The 19,687-nt window shown below is 42.6% G+C and overlaps 1 protein-coding gene across 2 annotated transcripts in view; it reads left to right on the top strand.

The window, feature by feature from the left end:
- plcb1 (phospholipase C beta 1) overlaps window positions 1-19,687 on the top strand; it is a 950,430-nt gene that overhangs the window by 760,729 nt on the left and 170,014 nt on the right. For both annotated transcript variants that reach the window (XM_073051321.1, XM_073051322.1), the window contains exons 12-14: window positions 2,122-2,204; window positions 3,521-3,605; window positions 7,077-7,254. In XM_073051321.1, coding sequence (XP_072907422.1) covers window positions 2,122-2,204; window positions 3,521-3,605; window positions 7,077-7,254 — 346 coding nt within the window. The remainder of the gene's footprint in view (window positions 1-2,121; window positions 2,205-3,520; window positions 3,606-7,076; window positions 7,255-19,687) is intronic.

Genomic DNA, 19,687 nt, shown 5'->3' with positions numbered 1-19,687 from the left:
TCTCTCCTTTCCCAGTACCGGTGTCAATGTCCCACAAATTCCAGCCCACTTCTCCCACACCAGTCTTTGAGCCACATGTTTAACTCTCTGTGCTAATTTGCACGTGACTCGGGTAACAGTCTAAAGATCGTTACCTTTTTGGCTCTGCATTTTAGTTCCCAGCGGCTTAAATTCCCTCTGCACCACCAGGTAGATGATGTAGTCTGCTGGACACTTGATCTTACTGACAAAAAAAATCTGTGTATTCCCCTGACTATACGATCCTCAATTACAATACTTTTGTCTTCTCATCCCCTCTCTTGAATGGCTTCCCCACGCTGCCACGGTCCTGTTGCTCATCCTTCCTACAGACCCCACTCTCACCCTCACACAGAGCAACAATCTCAGACCTGTTGGACAAGCTCAAGGGCTGAGGCTCCTCCAGCTCTCTGAACCTCTAGCTCCCTCACTCGCAGCTCGCAGTTGCACCCCCTTGTCCCTGTCCACAGACTGAAATTGAAATAGTTAATCTAAAGGGTGTGACTGCCTCCTGAAACAGTGTCCGGGGAAACTCTCCCCCTCCCTGATGCGCCAGATTCGAGGTCATTACCTTTGAGTCTGGAGTTCATCAAGCCACTAACGCTTGCCACAGGTGTGGTAATCAGGAACCACCAACTCCCATATCATGCAGCTGCAACACATCACCTGGTTTTTATCCCTAATTTGTTTAATTAGTCATAAATTGGTATGTTAAATATTAGTTTAAAGAATTCCTATTGACATACAGATCCTTAGTGAATCATTGCCTGGATTTCTGTATACATTTTTACTCTTCTTACCCAACCAAAGATATTTGTTTTAATGGGAAGAGGAAATTATTTTGTTCCTTGTGATTGACTCAACTGGATCTATGCTCCATAATGTTTAGAGGAATAAGAGATTATTTCATTTTACACATGTAACATTCTTTAAGCGCAGTATAGAACCAGCAAGCCGATTATGTGCTGGCTTTTCATTACTTGGGGAGGGGTTGAAATACAAGTATAAGGAAGTAATTTACAGGACTTTGGTGAGATAAAGCCTTCAGTCTGGATCTTTAATCTCCCCACTTTTAACCATAGTGTTAACCATTTTCTTGCAAGTATTGAAGCACTAGGTAGACCCCAGTCATATGTCTGTTGCCTTCAGAGAACAAACCATGTTGGATTGCACCATTTGCACTGATCTTCATTGATCTTCAGCTGATTTCATTGCAGCATTGAAGAACTGTTTCCCAGGACTTCACAGTCCAAAAACTAGAGTATCCATGTACAATTACAAGTGTTCTGGCAATTATTTTAACAAAATTTAGACTATTGTATTGGAGTATCTGAAAAACTGTTTGATGTTGGTGGAGGTGCATGAAAGATGAGAGTGCACTGTCTTCATCACATTGTACCAGATCAGTCTAAGCCAGTGCTGCTCTCTTTCCATATTCCTGTAAATCTTCTCTTTTAGGTATTTATCCAGGTCTCTGCAATTGAATCTGCCTCCACTAATCCAGACCCAAAACACTTCCTGCATTATGTTAAAAAAAATCTCATTAACCTGTCAGTGAAGCCCTTAGAATTTGTGTAGGATATCTCAGCTCTCTTGAGAACCAAATTCACAGTTGCAAGTGAGGAAGTCCAGAATGTAATTAATTTATTTTTCCTACTTCCCTGCCAGATAGATGAATATTTCATTGTATACTGATGCAGCAGAGCTTATTGATTGAGTTTAAAGTCTGCTTTATGTGCTTTTTCCTTCAGTTTTGACTTGAAATGCGCTTCATCTCTTTTCTTTCCTAACTTCAGTCATGAATATTGAAACTTTTAAATCTAGTTTGAAGTTGTGGCTAAATATGAAATGATAAACCAATTAATTATCACACTTTCAAAGCAACGTGCATCATTTGGTGAGGATTCAGATTGTAAGTGTCCAGTCCAGAGGATTTTGTTTTTATTTTAAGATGTAAGTAAATGGTTATAGAAAGTTCCTAAGATATTGAAGACACTCAAATATAGCTATTGAGTGGAGAAAAGTTGGCAGGTAGGATGGAGAATTGGATTATCTCCACAGATTGCAGCAGATGTACAAATTTGTTTTTTTTCTCTCTTGTAGGAAGTAATTGAAGCTATCGCTGAGTGTGCTTTCAAGACATCTCCGTATCCAGTGATTCTTTCTTTTGAAAACCATGTTGACTCGTAAGTGCAGGCAACCCCTGCTTTTTGCTGTTCGGGTTAAATAAAACGCTCCCTTAGAGAATTCTAAATTACTACCCAAAAATCTGAGCTAAGGAATAAAATTCACTCTCATGCAATTTATATGAAAGAAAAGCAAATAGATCAATACTATTTTATATTCAACTTGCATTTCTTAATGCACGGGCAGATGACATAGAACCTTCACTGTGCTTTGAAGCACATGTAGCTGGAGTATTGTTGCGAGCAGACACAGTGTACTAAGATGGTTTACCGTTTCCCGCTCCTCTGAGTTTTCAGACTGAACCGTGAGCAACTGGCTCATAGACCGCTGAGACACAAGAGACTGTGGTTGCTGGGTTGGGGAAGGTGCAAACAGGCCTGAGTCAAACCCAATCCACACTGGAGGAGTACACCTGTGTAGTCTACAACCCATTGGCATGAATATTGAGTTTTCCGATTTCAGGTGAACACTCCCATGCCTTTTTCTATTCTCTCCTTTCCCAGCCCCTTGCCTCCTCCTTCTCCTTCCGATACTCCCGTTTGTCCCCATTCCCCAGCCTGCCCTCACCCATCTTTGTCCCGGCCCTCTGCTGGCTCCATCACTTCACAGTCTTTCCTCTCCTCACCCATCCTCCATCTGGTTACACCTGTTATTCTCCTCTAAGGTTCCCATTCTCACCTTTATTTATTGAAATCCAGTTCTGGTGGTGCTTTGTGTACGTATTAATCTCCCTCCAGCAGTTTTCTCCCATCTTCGCGCTCTGCTCCACCACCTTGTTCCATCTGTTGTTCTTTTTCTCTTTTCCCCTCTTTGTCTGCCTCCAACTATCATTCACCTGCCTCAGGCTTCCAACTCCACCCCCTGTGTACCTCCTCTACCTGGCACCACATGCCTGCCACACCCCTCGTCAGTCCGCCAGTCAGCTCAGAATCCTTTCTCGCCACTCCCCTTCCCCTCTTTATGCTGGTCGTCTATCTCAGTCCAAATATAGGGTTTCAACCTGAGACATTGTCACTCAGCTCAACTGTTTATTCAATTCCATAGATGCTGCCTGACCTGCTGAGATCCTTCAGCATTTTGTGTGTGTCGCTCTAGATTCCAGCATCTGCAGAATTTCTTGGGTCAATTTCTTTCCTCCCTTACTGTTGAGCTGGATAGAAAAAATGATCAATAAGGGTTTCTTATGTTTGCAAGAGTTGGATGATGTTGGAAGTATCAAAAAGAGGAGAAACTGAAAAAGAAGAGAGCACTTGTTATGTATGCTTCAGATCTGATTAGTATTGCTTCATCACAATTTGTGTTTCTGTGCCTTTAGTCCCAAACAACAGGGGAAAATGGCGGAGTACTGCAGGTCGATATTTGGTGATGCGTTGCTAATAGAAGACCTGGAAAAATATCCGGTGGGTATATGATTCCTCTTCATTGCATTTTAATGATTTGTGCTTAATAAAATCATTGATTTCCGTTCTTTTTTTTTTGTTTCATCTTTTTTGACTCTTGGATTAATGAAGGTTTAATCTTTTCTTAACAACATATGAGACAATGACTTTGTTCCGCTGTGATTAAAGCTTATGAAAGGCAAGTGTTACTTTGTAGTTGCCCATTTAAAAGACTACAATTTGCATTGCAAAGTCAAGGGAAAAGGCTCCACTTATGATTTCTCAGATTCACACAATAAACTTGTGTAAAATCTGCCGTCAATGTTATATTTACCATAGTAATCTGTGCATCATCTCTTACTGAACACTCCCTTATCTAGGATTAGGGCAATAAACCAACCTTGACACAAATATGAACTGCTTGCCTCTGTCAAAAATTGAATCCACTGTAATCTTTTAAAGCACATATTGCACCAATCTTAATATTATGGACACTCTGAATTTTGTGTCCACATCTTAGTGTCTTTTTAAGTCACTTGCGTCATCTCATGCCCATTTTTCCTTTGAATTTTCACTCAAATTTTATCGGCAATCAGGCCCGTCCTCCTAATTGTAAAGATCAAACTGCCTGCTGACGCTTCAAATCTGAAGCAAAACCAGAAAATGCAGAGAACACTCAGCAGGTCTGTGGAAAGAGAACTGGGCTTAATGAGTAAGGTCAAAGATCCTTCTGAACGTTAAGTATGTTCCTCTTTCCACAGATGCTGCCTGAAATGCTGAGTGTTTCAAGCATTTTCCGTGTTTATTTCATGTGATTGTGATTCCATGAGTAATGCCACCCACCCTAAAGCCACTGATGTCCTGGGAGTTCCAAGGCGAAGCAAATAATAGGCCAGGCCAAAGTGACTGGTGGATGGGGAAGGAAGACCCAGGGAAATCCTTTCCAAATCTCTGAAGGGTATGACCCAGGTGCTGGTAAATCAATAATTTGGTTCTGTCCCAACCTTCTTCCATGAAGTAATATCAGCCTCAACAGGAGACAGATCCAGCTTCCCTTTGAATCCACACCAAATGCACAAGTAGATGAACAGTGTGCGTGTTCTGGATACCTAGCCCTCTGCCCGATTACCAAAGCTAGTGAAGGAAAGACAGCTGTTCTGTCTGTTAAATCGATGTAGGCAGGATGACGAAGTAACAGTTCATTTTCCCTGCGTCTTTTCTGCCTCATGGATAAAAGAATGGGCAACAGAACATTGTAATGAACACTGATATCAAAGTTGAATCCTCAGACATGGCTTCACCTCCTCAGTCATGAAAAGAAAGCAGACTTTCTAGCTGAGGATTGAAAGGAGCTGGTACTGAAGCTAGAATACGTACACAACGCTGGAAGAACTCAGCAGGTCAGGCAGCATCCGTGAGAAAAGAGTAGCCGATGTTTCGGGCCGAGACCCTTCATCAGGAATGGGGGGGGGGGGGGGGAAGAGAGGGCCAAAGCCCTGTAATAGAGATAGGGGAGGGGGTAGGGCCTCGAGGTGCCAGGTGGAAAACCAATCAGAGCAAAGATAAAGGGGGAGGGGGAGGGGATAAGCATGAAAGAACTGTAGAGATAAAGAAGCAGAAAGATGAAAGGGGAGAGAGGCAGAGAGGGACCTGGGATAGGGGGAGGGGGAGGGAATTACCAGAAATTGGAGAATTCAATGTTCATACCACCAAGCTGGAGGCTACCCAGACGGTATATGAGGTGTTGCTCCTCCAACCTGAGTTTGGCCTCATCATGACAGTAGAGGAGGCCATGTATGGACGTATCCAAATGGGAATGAGAGGCAGAGTTGAAGTGGGTGGCAACCGGGAGGTCCTGTCTATTGTATCCTCCGCAACTTCTGCCACCTTCAACAGGACCCCACCACCGAGCACATCTTTCCCTCCCTGCCCCTCTCAGCTTTTCACAGGGGTCGTTCCCTCCGCGACTACCTGGTCCACACGTTCCTCCCCACAGAACTCCCACCTGGCACTTATCCCTGCAAGCGCAAATGCTACACCTGTCCCCACACCTCCCCCCCCCCCCCCCCTTACCACCATTCCGGGCCCCAGACAGTCCTTTCAGGTGAGGCAACACTTCACCTGCAAGTCTGCTGGAGTCATCTATTGCATCCGGTGCTCCTGTTGCGGCCTCCTCTACATCGGCGAGACCCGACGCAGATTGGGGGACCGCTTCGTTGAGCACCTACGCTCCATCCGTCACAATAGACAGGACCTCCCGGTTGCCACCCACTTCAACTCTGCCTCTCATTCCCATCTAGATATGTCCATATATGGCCTCCTCTACTGCCATGATGAGGCCAAACTCAGGTTGGAGGAGCAACACCTCATATACCATCTGGGTAGCCTCCAGCCTGGTGGTATGAACATTGAATTCTCCAATTTCTGGTAATTCCCTCCCCTTCCCCCTTCCCCTATCCCAGGTCCCTCTCTGCCTCTCTCTCCTTTCAACTTCCTGCTTCTTTATCTCTACAGTTCTTTCATGCTTATCCCCTCCCCCTCCCCCTTTATCTTTCCTCTGATTGGTTTTCCACCTGGCACCTCTAGGCCCTACCCCCTCCCCATCTCTATTACAGGGCTTCGGTCCTCTCTTCCCCCCCATTCCTGATGAAGGGTCTCGGCCTGAAACATTGGCTACTCTTTTCTCACGGATGCTGCCTGACCTGCTGAGTTCTTCCAGCGTTGTGTTCGTATTCTTTGATCCACAGCATCTGCAGTTGTATTTTTGTGGTACTGAATCTAGCTGTCAGCTGTGCTTCTTCAGTGTTGCATAACACTATCTGGCACCCTAAACGCTATAATCCACACCATCGCAAACCAGGGGCGCACTTTTTTCTGGTAGGGCATTATCAACAAAGTAAATGAAGGGTAGAGGAAGCTTTTGTTTATCGCCCACTTACTTTCCTGTCTATGGATGTGATCTCCTCTCATTTGTCTCATATGTGCTCATCTTTGTAAAGTGCAAACACAAAGCACTGGAAAAGCACTGCAGCATCAGAGTTAACGTTTCAGCTCAGTGACCCTTCTTGGTGATTAACATTTCTTTGGAGGTATAATGTGAAGATGAAAACTGGGGGATGGGGCTTGGATGAGAAGGACTGGCAATCTTACTGCTTCATTTTCACCGATCATTTTAATATTTTACTGGCTTCATTGTTCATAACAAAAAAAAGTGTGAGGTGAAGTGAAAAAGAATTTATATAATTTCTAAACCAGGGGTTCCCAACCATTTTTGTGCCATGGACCAATATCATTAAGCAAGGAGTCTGTGAACCCCAGGTTGGGAACTCCTGTTCAAGATCTAAATTCTAATTGGTCCCTGTATAGTTTCAGGGGGGAAAAAAATGCACTTCATCTGAGTAATATAGAGCTTAATAAAATATTTGTTTGTGACACTTCTCCTGTACCAAATTTGGATGAAAAGTTGTTTTAGCATTCCTTCTTATATTTTAGCTTGAGTCTGGCGTTCCCCTTCCAAGCCCACACGAGATGATGGGCAAGATTCTTATTAAAAACAAGAAGAAAGCACACAAATCTTCCGATGGTAGTGCCAAAAAGAAGCTGTCAGAGCAAGCATCAAATACGTACAGTGACTCATCCAGTGTTTTTGAGCCCTCTTCTCCAGGAGCAGGTACGTTAAGCCCAACTTCATATTTGCAGTGTGTTGTTCCTACTTCTTCTTCGAGATGGTTGGTCTCTGCAATGGCCATTGGACAAGGAAGCTAATCAGTCTGTCTTTGAAGTCTGGCTAAAGAGAACTAGTTTTCTTCTTCCCCATCTCTCACTTGTTTCTTCCTTAACTCCATAGATGTTGCTTCATCCTTTTGAGTGATTTGAGAAACTTCTGCTTGTCATCAGTACAAAGTTTATTGTACACCAATTTAACCCAATTTCTTTTCTTGTGCTCTGGTTTAACTTGAGATGGGCAACTGCGAGTTGAACTGTATTGGGGAGAAAGGCACTGGAGACTGCAAATGCTGTAATTTATGGTGTCAAACGTGGAAATCAGCAGGTTAGGCAGCATCTGTGGAGAGAGATAAGCAGCCAATGTCTCAGGTCGAGACCCTTCATCAGGTGCGGGTGAAAGTTCTCCATCTGAAATACTGACTGTACATTTCCCTCCACAGATGCTGCCTGACTTGTTGAATTCTTCCAATATAGCTTGTGTTGGGACTGAGTTTCCTTCTGTAACCCTGCATTAATTGGTTAAGGTTTCTCCAGCATTGCCTTCCAAATTCCCAACTGCTGTCACCAAGACAGACCAGGGTAGCACACTTATGGGAACATTGTCACTCTGTCTTAACTGAGAAATGTGTCGGCTGCATTGTCATCAGATTTAAATCTTGGATCCACTCCATCCTCTGCAACAACATTATGCTACTTCTTCAGCAGAAGGACTGCAACACCATCTTCTCAATGGCACAGAGGGATAGGTGATGAATACTGCCCATAGCAAAGCTGTCCACCTCTCAAGAAAATGACGAAATAAAGAAAATTGCAATCTGTCTAGGGTTTATATTTGACAAGTATTTGTATCCAATCAGTAGCAGAGTCCAAAAGTTGCCATTTCTTAGGGCTTCCGTGCATCTTCTGCACTTGACTTTCTTGTAGGCCAAAGTCAGGGATTTGGGAGTGAATTGCCATAGTAACCAAAGTGAGTAACTGGGGAATAACAAGGGAAACTCATTCCTAATGCACTTTTGGCTTTCATTTTGCTAAACCAGAGCATGAAAAAAAGGACCTGGTTAACATTAATGATGGGTAACTTCAGGATTGATTGCATTGTATTGGTGCCACAAAACGACAAATTATATGTCATATAAGCCAGTGATAATAAACTTTATTCTGATTCTGAAAAGATGTTCTCAAAAGATTGAATCGCATGCAAGATTAAGCAAAATATGAAGCAACACCTTACGAGCTTAAGATGCAGGATGAAGTGGTTCTTTGGAGACAGGCTGTATTGATGTGCTCAGGGTTCTGATGCAGGGTTTTGAACCAAAATGTCCACAATTCCTTTCCTCCAACAGATTCTGCTCAACAGACTGAGTTCCTCCAGTAGATTCTTTGTTGCAGGAGAGAAAAAGATGTTGGAATGGTGGATTAAGGAGGGAGGAGCAAGCCTAAGACATGGGAGTATCTTAGTGTCTCTGGGTGGCTGAACTCGTAGCTGCCACAAGCAGACCAAACAGGAAAAATAAGTGATAACTAAGTGATTTACTGCACTAATGCTGGCTACATCTGCTGCGTTATGTAGTCTAAGTGATGGATTAGACACCAACTGAGCAATAGAATAATTCTAATTTCAAGTGAAAATAATGGAGACTACCTGAGTTTGAGATTGATTTTGAAACTCATTTTTTCATTTTCACACGGCGAAAGCATGAAAAATTCTGATCTAGAGGTGATATATGGAAGAGAGAATGCAGAAGCCAGAGACAGCGCAAAAAATATGTGCTCTTGAACGAATATCAAGAGTGTAGACCAAGAGCGTTTAATGTTCATTGATGATGGCTTCCAGCTGAACGCACATTCTACTCAACGTAAGATTTAACACTGCCTTTGTGGATTTGACTGCTGCACTTTCTCAAGCTGTTGTGTCATGAGATCAAATATGCCAAGTCAGCTCTGTGGCTGGCTGCATTACAAGAAATACTGGCCTGCAGAACTCTTTACCAAGTCAGCCAGAACTTAGGCTCACTCAGATATAAAACAGATGACAGCTACGCTCTACTTCTGCATCTGGTCACCTTCAAGTCATTTCTATTAAATAGTAGGGTTAACCAAGTAGGAGTTGCCCCATTGGCCCACGGTAAGGCATATAAGAAAATGGTACTGCCTTTCCTCCTGCATCTGTGTGTAGCTTGGCATGTGAAGTTATTGATGCAGTGAACCAGTGTTGGATCCCAAAAATTATAGAGGGGAGCATTCTCAAAGATGGTAAGTGTCAGTGTTTAGGTCATGGTTTGGGTTGCAATCCATCATCAGCAATCTCCACCACCCAGGTCATGCTCTTTTCTCACTGATGCCATCAGGTTGAAGGCACAAGAGCTTCAGGACTTGCACCACCAAGTACAAGAACGACTAGAACCATCAGGCTCTTGAAGAAACAGAGATAACTACACTCACTTGGCCCCATCATTGAACTGTTCCTACAACCAATGATCTCATTTTAAGGACTCTTTATCTCATTATCTCATGTTCTCATTATTTATTGCTATTTATTTATATCTGCATTGGCACAGTTAGTTGCCTTTTGCACTCTGGTTGATCTTTCATTGATGCCATTATAGTTATGATTCTGTAGATTTGCTGAGTATGTCCACAAGAAAATGAATCTCAAGATTGTATATGGTGACATACAGTCGGCCCTCCTTATCCGCGAGTTCCGCATGCGCGAATTCAACCAACCGCGAATCGTGAACACCCAGAAGTGCTCTTCCGGCACTTGTTTTTTTCGAGCATGTACAGACTTTTTTTTCTTGTCATTATTCCCTAAGCAATGCAGTATGACAACTATTTACATACCATTTACATTGTATTAGGTATTATAAGTAAATCTAGAGATGATTTAAAGTATACGGGAGTATGTGCGTGGGTTATCGTGGATCGGGATCGAAAAAAATCGGAAGTTCTCTTACTCAGTAAGTCAGAACAGGTACATCTGGTATTATTTAGTGTCAGTTAGTCAAATGTTTGTCTTAGTATATAGTATATATTTTACCTTTCTATGCTTATAAAACACTTAAGAACATATGTTTCAGCGCCGGGCTCGGGAACTTCTTCCCAAGTTCGATCCAGTGACAGATCGCTATCGAGTGTGCTCTCCACCGTGCCGGGTTGATGTGAGGATCAAAAACTCAATAAGGCTACAATTATTGCTTAGTAATAATTGTAGCTTTCATCAGGGCACAGCCTTTCTCGCTTTATCCTTTAAAATTGTTCCGATCGTTGATCAACTGTAGCCTGACGCTTTTCCAATGACCGATGGCGTTTCACCTCTTTTCGATCGCTTTATTATTTCCACTTTATTTTCAATCGCGATCGTGATTATTTTCATAAACAGAAACGCTGCGGATTCAGATCTCTACCATTGGGTCCTAATGTCCACTGCACTGAGTCAGGTTAAATAAGGTCTGGCGTTCCGCTGGGTCCTAAGATCCACCGCATTGAGACAGGTTGAATACGGGACTTGAGCATCTGCGAATTTTGGTATCCGTGAGGGGTCCCGGAACCAATCCCTCGTGGATAAGGAGGGCCGACTGTACAGCACTTTGAAAATAAAATTTACTTAGAACTTTGAAAAACAAACCCTTCATCCGGATTCTGAAATATGCAAAAAGGAAATGCACATTTAAAAATTTTTAAATATATTTTATTTAATTTTTTAAAGAAGGAATATAAGGACTCAATTAATACGACAATTAATACATATTGAAAAAAATTAATTCAATGACATTAATAAGTCCGAGAGAAAAAAAAGAACACCTATCCCAACACCATCTCCCTGCATTTAGAAAAAAGGAGGGAGAAAAAAACATAAAAGACAGAGGAAAGAAAGGAGAGAAGAAGAAAGAAAAGAGAAAAAAAAGAAAAAGAAGAGTAGGCATCCAGCTCTCAGAGTTAGTTTAAAATACAAATTAAAGAAACTAGCTTATAATAAGGGATTTATTAATTTTTTAAAAATAAAATAAATATATTAAACAATCTGGCCATTTAAGTAATCCAAATATGGTTACCAAATCTCAATGAACATAGTGTATCCATTCCTAAGGGTATAAGTAATCTCGTCAAGGGGTATACAACTTTGCATTTCTTTCAATATGTGCAAGGGGATTGGATTTCCATGTTGCCACTATGCATTTCCTGGCCACTGAGAGTGCAATTTTAATAAATTTGGATTTATTCCTGGGGAGTTTAACTTTCAAAACTGCTAAGTTCCCCAGAAGAAACAATTCTGGGTCTAGAGGGAAATCTATCCCCAGAATCTTTCCCAGTACCTCCCCTAGATCTATCCAAAAAGACCTCAGTTTCGTGCATAGCCAGGCGGAATGCAAAAAGGTACCAACATCTATGCCACACCTGAAACACTTATAAGAAATTTCTGGTTTATTTTTATGTATTTTTTCAGGTGTGAGATACAAGTGATGTAAAAAAATTAAGTGGTAACGCTATCCAAACATAGATGGGACCAGCATTGATGATCAATTACAATGCCCAAATCCAACTCCCATCTCTCCCTCGATCTGTATATACCAAGCTCTGGGCATTGGTCCTGGAATAAAGAATACATATATTAGAAACAAATTTAGTTGTATTCCCCTTTCGAATTAGAATCTCCATGTCTGAGCACCTTGGTAGGGCCAGTGGTGGTCCCAAACAGTCCCTCAAAAAAGATCGTAATTGGAGATAGCAGAAGAATGTGTTAGATAAATTATATTTATTTTTAAGTCCCTCAAAAGACTTAAATTGCTTCTGCTGATTATAACAATCTTCAATGCACCTGATACCGTGTTGATACCAGGTGACTAGAAATTTATTGCCCAGAGTCATGGGTATTAATCTGTTCTAAGACAGAGGCATCTTTGAGGATATTCCTTTTTTAAGACCCATAAATTGTTTAATTTTTTTCCCAGATATAAATTACATGTCTCAGTAGAGGGTTGTTTGTATTCTTTTTAATTAATTTGGAGTCCCATTTATATATAAATTCTCCTGCCATCTCTTCTCCTACCATATGTGAGCCAATTGTAACCCAAGAAGGAATAGTTGTCTCATCAAAAAAAGAAGCAATAAAACGTGCTTGTGCAGCTAAATGATATTTTTTAAAATCTGGTAATTTTAACCTTCCCAATTTATAGTCCCAGGTCAATTTTTCCATGGAGAAAATATTCGCGGTGACACTTCCAGGAAAATATGGGGACACCAAGATATCGCTGTACCTCTATTGTTTAACTATTTTAGTGTTTCCTGAATTATTGTGTTTAATTCATTAGAGCATTCAATACTTTTTATTTTCTTAATTATATCAATCACAAGTTTTTAACATACCTTTGAACATTAGAGGGCTGTTACAAAGTTTTAGCAGAAATTGATCAGAGTTGAGGCTCTGTCTCGAGGCTGTGAGGGTACTCTAAAGCAGTGCAGGATCGGTGACCACGTCAACAAGCCCCTCACCACACTGTTCCACGTGCAAAGATGTAGCTCGTTCAGAACCTTCACAAATGGCCAGGAGAATGGACGGTGAGTCCAGAAAGTGGGTCAAACCCAGCTTGGCCCAGCTCATTACCTGAGGTTATTTTGTTTGCAAAAGTTAGGGATTTGCTACCTGGCTAGTGTGTGTTATGGCATGTTCCACCATCTGTCTGTCAGTACTCAGAAAGCTATGAGCATAAGTAAAGGGTGGTTGGGGCTTAAAGCTGTAGGGATAAGAAATTCGATAAATTATTTTAATCCGGAAGTCCTTTATTTGCTAAAGGGATGTGGGCTTTGTTGTTAGAGCCAGCATTTAATTGCCCATCCCTTACTGCCCTTGAGAAGGTGGTGGTGACCTGCCTTCATGAACTGCTGCAGTCCATGAGGATGTTCCAGGATTTTGATCCAGTGATATATTTCCATGTCAGGGCACCCTCCAGGTGATGACACTCCCACGTTTATGCTGTCCCTGAAGTATTTCCACAGTCCACAATTTTCAGTTTACCGAATGACAAAACTGAGATCTCATTGAGCACAGGAGCTGAGGAATTTGCAGCACGTGGAAAGGAGATCTCTTCTCACGGCCTTTTCCATTCTGCTGTTTACCAATGTGTTTCACGTTTCCTGGTCGTTTCCAAAGTGTTCCCAAGCCAGGTAAAGGACTGTAAAGCCTGTCATCCCGAATTGCACTTGCTAAGGTGATGGTGAACTGCCCCCTTGAACCACTGCCATCTGCTCATGAAGACAGTGCCAGAGTGCTCGTGGTTAGGGAGTTCTGATCCTGTAACAATGAAGGTATTGGGACACATTTCCAAGTCATCACAATGTGCGACCTGGAGAGGACCCCGACAGTGGTTGTGTTCCCATGCACCCGCTGCCCCTCGCCCTTCTCGGCGCGAGAGTTCACAGGGTTGGGAGGAGCAATCAGAATAGCAGCAGTACATTTTGTGGGGCATGCACACTGCAGATACTGCACCGGCGGGGTGGAGGGGTCGGGAAGGAACTGAGAGTGGAAAATAAATGAAAGCTGCTTCAATCTGAAACCAAAACAGCTATGCTGGAAGAACTCAACCAGTCAGGCAGCATCTGTGGAAAGAGAAATAGGTTAATGTTTTGGGTCGGAGGTCTTCTGAGGAAGAGCCACTGCCCAAAATGTTAACTAGTTATTTTTTCATGGATCTTGCTTGACTGGTTGAGTCCTTACAGCATTTTCATCATTGTTTGAGGGGACCGAAGTCCAGGGAGGTGACTTTATCCTGGATAGGGCCAAATTCCATCCACCCAGACAAATGGTCAGTTCTGCAGCATGCTTCCTACTTGTTCCTTGTAATTGTAGGGAGGCTTTGGGAGGGTTGTGGTGAGTCAGCCTCCACAGGGTGCTTATTCTTCCAGCCTATGATCCCTGAGGACTCTATCCTATGATATAACAAATCTCATTCTCTGCACAATTCTTTGTCAATAGAGCTGCTGATGCTTACCTCAAATGACCTGAGTTCAATCCTGACCTCAGGAACTTCCTGTGGAGAGTTGCACAATCTCCATATGATTACGCGATGTCTCTTCCCACATCTCAACCATGTGCTGGTTCGTTCATTGGCCACTGTAAACTACCCTTACCATTGGATAGGTGCCAGGGGAATTGGGGAGGGAGTTGATGGGCACGTGAGAGAGAATAGGACAGGCAGTGAGATTGTTGATTTGGAGTAATTTAAAATTGATGATCCTCCATTGTTGAGCCCCAGCTAAACAAAATGGCCTCTCTGCACTGTATCTATCCAAATGCTTATTAATAAGATCTTAAGATATAGGAGCAGAATTAGGCCATTTGACCATTGAGTCTGCTCCGCCATTTCATCATGAGTAATCCATTTTCCTCTCAGCCCCAATTTCTTGCCTTCCCCTCCATATCCATTCATGCCCTGACCAGTCAAGAATCTATCAACCTCTGCCTTACATATTTATAAAGATGGCCTCCACAGCTGCCTGTGACAATGAATTCCATAGATTCACCACTCTCTGGTTGAAGGAATTTCTCCTCATCTCCTTTCTAAAAGGACACCCCTCTATTATCTCACTGTGCTCTCTGGCTTTAGACGCTCCCACCAGAGGAAACATCCTCTCCACATCCACTCTATCAAGTCCTTTCACCATTCGATGGGTTTCAATAAGTTCACCGTTCATTCTTCTGATTTCCAGTGAATACAGGCCCAGAGTCATCAATTGCTCTTCATATGACAAACCATTTAATCCTGGAATCATTTTCGCGAACCTCCTTTAAATCCTCTCCAATTTCAGCACATCCTTTCTAAGATAAGAAGCTCAAAACTGCTCACAATACTCCAAGGGAGGCCTCACCGGTGCTTTATAAAATCTCAACAGTACATCTTTGCTTTTATATTCTAAACCTCTTGAAATGAATGCTAACATTGCATTTGTATTCCTCACCGCAGACTCAACCTGCAAATTAGCTTTTAGGGAATCATACACAAGGACTCCCAAATCCCTTTATGCCTCAGATTTTTGTACTTTTCTCTCCATTTAGAAAATAGTCAACCCTTTTATTTCTTCTACCAAAGTGCATGACCATACACTTCCCGACAATGTATTCCACCTGCTATTTCTTTGCCCATTCTCCCAATCAGTCTAGGACCTTCTATAGCCTCTTTATTTCCTCAAAACTACCTGCCCCTCCGCCTATCTTCGTATCCTCTGCAAACTTTGCAACAAAGCCATCAATCCCATCATCTAAATCATTGACATATAATGTAAAAAGAATCAGTCCCAACATAGGTCCCGTGGATCACCATTGCTCACCAGCAGCCAGCCAGCAAAGGCTCCCTTTATTCCCACTCTTTGCTACCTGCCAATCAGCCACTGCTTTATCCATGCTAGAATCTTTCCTGTAATAATACCATGGGTGTGTAGCTTGTTAAGCAGCCTCGTGGATGGCAACTTGTAGAAGGCCTTCTGAAAACCCAAGTACAGAACATCAACTGATTCCCCTTTGTCTATTCTGCTTGTTATTTCTTCAAAGAATTACGACAGATTTGTCAGGCAAGATTTTTCTCTTGAGGAAACCATGCTGACTACAGCCCATTTTATCATATGCATCTAAGTACCCCGAGACTTCATCCTGAACAATCGGCTCCAGCGTCTTCCCAACCACTGAGGATAGACTAATTGGCCTATAATTTCATTTCTTCTGCCTCTCTGGCTTCTTGAAGAGTGGAGTGACATTTGCAATTTTCTAGTGCGCTGGGACATTCCAGAATCTAATGATTCTTGAAAGATCGTTACTAATGCCTCCACAATCTCCTCAGCCATCTCTTTCAGAACCTTGGGGTGTACACCATCTGGTCTAGGTGACTTATCTACCTTCAGGCTTTTCTGTTTCCCAAGAACCTTCTCTCTAGTAATAGTAACTTCACACACCCATGACCCACACCTGGAATTCCACCACACCACTAGTCTCTTCTATGGTGAAGACTGATGCAAAATACTTGCTCAGTTCATCTGCCATTTCCTTGTCTCCTATTACTACCTCTCCAACATAGTTTTCCAGCATTTTAATGTACACTCTCACCTCTCTTATACTTTATATATCTGTATAAACTTTTGGCATTCTCTTTAATATTATCGGTTAGCTTACTTTTGGATTCCATCTTTACCTTAATGACTTTTTTAGTTGTCTGCTGCTGGTTTTTAAAAGCTGCCCAATCCTCTAACTTCCCACTAATTTTTGCTCTATTATATACCCTCTCTTTGGCTTTTATGTTGGTGTTGACTTCCCTTGTTAGCCATGGTTGTGTCATCTTGCCTTTAGAGTATTTCTTCCTCTTAGGGATATACATATCCTGTGCCTCCCAAATTGCTTCCAGAAATTCCAGCCATTGCTGCTCTGCCGTCATCCTTGAGAGTCTTCTTTTCCAATCAATTCTTGCCAATTCCTCTCTCACGCCTCTGTAATCTCTTTTACTCCACGCTAATACTGATACATCTGACTTTAGCTTCTCCTTCTCAAACTTCATAGTGAATTCAATCATATTATGATTACTTGCCCCGAAGGGTTCTTTTACCTTGAGCTCTCTAATCCGTTCTGGTTCATTGCACGACACCCAATCCAGAATAGCAGATCCCCCAGTGGGCTCAACCACGAGCTGCTCTAAAAAACCGTCTCATAGACATTCTAGAAATTGCCCCTCTTCAAATCCTGCACCAACTTGATTTTCCTAGTCGACCTGCATACTGAAGTCCCCCATGAATATTGTCACATTGCCCTTTTGGCATGCACTTTCTATCTCCTGTAGATAGGTAATAGCTTGTAGACCAGATCCTTACCACTGTTTGGGGTCTGTATATAACTCCCATCAGGGTCTTGGTATCCTTGCTGTTCCTTAGCTCTATCAACAACAGTTCAATACCTTCTGACCCTATGCCACCTCTTTCTAATGATTTTTTTTTTTTTTTTAGCAACAGAACCATGCCACCCCCACTGCCTTTCTTCCTATCCTTTCCAATGTGTATCCTTGGTTATTAAGCTCCCAGCTATAATCTTCTTTCAGCCATGATTTAGTGATGACTACAACATCATACCTGCTAATCTGTAACTGTGCTGCAAGCTGATCTGCCTTATTCTGTATACTGTGAGCATTCTAATGTGCTACCTTTGGTCCTGTATTCACCCTTTTCGATTTTGTCCCCCTTTTACGTTGCCCTATCATCTCACCACGCATTGCCTCTGCTTGTAAACCAACTATCGCATCTTCAGCACTATCACTCCGGTTCCCATCCTGCTGCCAAATCAGTTTAAATCCATCCAAACAACTCCAGTTGACCTGCCCTCAACGATATTAGACCCCCTCGGGTTCAAGTGTAACCCATCCCTTTTGTACAGGTCGTATCTTCCCCTGAAGAGATCGCAATGATCCATAAATCTGAAACGCTGCCCCCTGCACCCGTTCCTTAGCCATGTGTTCACCTGCCAAATCAGAAACAAGAGAAAATTGTTTCTGCAGACGCTGGAAATCCAGGCAACACACACAATGTACTGGAGGAACTCAGCAGGCCAGACAGCATCTATTGAAAAAAGTACAGTTGACGTTTTGGACCAAAACCCTTCAGCAGGATTGGAGAAAAAAAGCTGAGGAGTAGATTTGAAAGGTGGGGGGAGGCGAGAGAGAAACACCAGGTGATAGGTAAAACTTGGTGGGGGGTGAATGAAGCAAAGAGCTAGGAAGTTGGTGAAAGAGACAGAAGGCCATGGAAGAAAGAAGGTGGGGGGGAGCACCTTTCAAGGGAGGCATTGGGCTGGCAAGGAGATAACAGGAGAGAAGGACAAAAGGATGGGAAATGGTGAAGGAGGGTGTGTGGAGGCATTGCTGGAAGTTTGAGAAATCGTGTTTACTGGAAATTTGAGAAATTGGTGAGACCTGACGTAGATTGGGAGACCGCTTCGCCGAGCATCTACGCTTCGTCCACTTTCTGTCACCCATCAACTTCCTAGCTCTTTGCTTCATCCCTCCCCCTCCAAGTTTCTCCTGGCGTTTCCCTCTCCCCTCCCCCCACCTTTCAAATCTACTCCTCAGCTTTTTTTTCTCCAGTCCTGCCAAAGGGTTTCGGCCTGAAACATGGACTGTACTTTTTTCCATGGATACTGCCTGGCCTGCTGGTTCCTCCAGCGTTTTGTGTGTGTTACCAGATTATCCTGTTCGTACCGTCACTGGCCCATGACACAGGCAGCAATCCAGAGTTTACTACCCTGGAGGGTCTGTTTCTCATCTTTGTCCTTAGCTTCCTAAAAAACTCTCTTCAGGATCTCCTCAAATTGTCTGTCTATTGTCATTGGTGCCAATATATACCAAGACTTCTGACTGCTCACCCTCGCCCTTGAGAAAGCCATGGAAACGACCCGCGACATCCCTGATCCTGGCACCAGGGAGGCAACATATCATGCGGGTGTCTCTATCAGGACGCAGAATCCTGTATCTGTTCCTCTGACTAAGGAATCTCCTATCAACACTGCAGTCCTCTTCACCTCTCGTGATTAATGCCAAATTTAATGAAAGATTTAATAAATAACATGGAATTCATGGAACTTGTTCCTTCCACAACTTTATGGGCCACGTTTTACCACAATAGTACTTCTGACTGTCCGCAAGAAAACTCTTCATTTCGGATATACCACGTTCCACATTTATTCTTGGATAGGAACGTTGACTTGGTGTCCCACCAAGTTTAAGATATTTACATAAATATTAAGTGAGTTGTATCTTTAAGGACTGGCCATACCACGTGGCATGGAGGGCTTACTCACATCAGTAATGGGTCATCTGTCACATGTTCTAGTCCTGTTACTTACAACACCAAGAGCTTAAAGATACCACACTATCCCAATATTTTGCCCATCAGAGTTGTATACTGTGTGAAGTAATGGGCTTTATCTTTCAGATCCTCATAGATCTGATTGCCAAAGCAGTATCTCAAATATTGTTCTTTCTGTCATTTGGGCCTCATGAGCAACTGCATGTTTTATCTTCCTGGTCATCTGAGGCTTAATTTATTTGTTTGTTTAAGATAAAAGCAATCCCCCAGCATCACCCCCTCTCCCCCTCCTCCACCTGAATTCCAGAGCAACACATGATGGGATACTTAATCTTTTGTAATTTAATCATTTGCAGAATATTCTAAGAATTATCTTCTCTTGGGGATTTATTGAGGTCACCAAGGGTTATAAGTAGATTATTGTGTGGGCAAAGATCTGACAAATGGAGTTTAATGTAGGAAAATATGAAATTCATCAAGAGCTAGAATTCAGGACAGACTGTTAGAGACTCTAAGAAATAAAAAAAGAAGTGGTCCATATAGTCTCT

The sequence above is a fragment of the Hemitrygon akajei genome, chromosome 7 (genome assembly GCF_048418815.1).
Source record: "Hemitrygon akajei chromosome 7, sHemAka1.3, whole genome shotgun sequence".
Taxonomy (NCBI): Eukaryota; Metazoa; Chordata; class Chondrichthyes; order Myliobatiformes; family Dasyatidae; genus Hemitrygon; species Hemitrygon akajei.
This window is presented reverse-complemented; position numbering and strand designations above follow the sequence as displayed.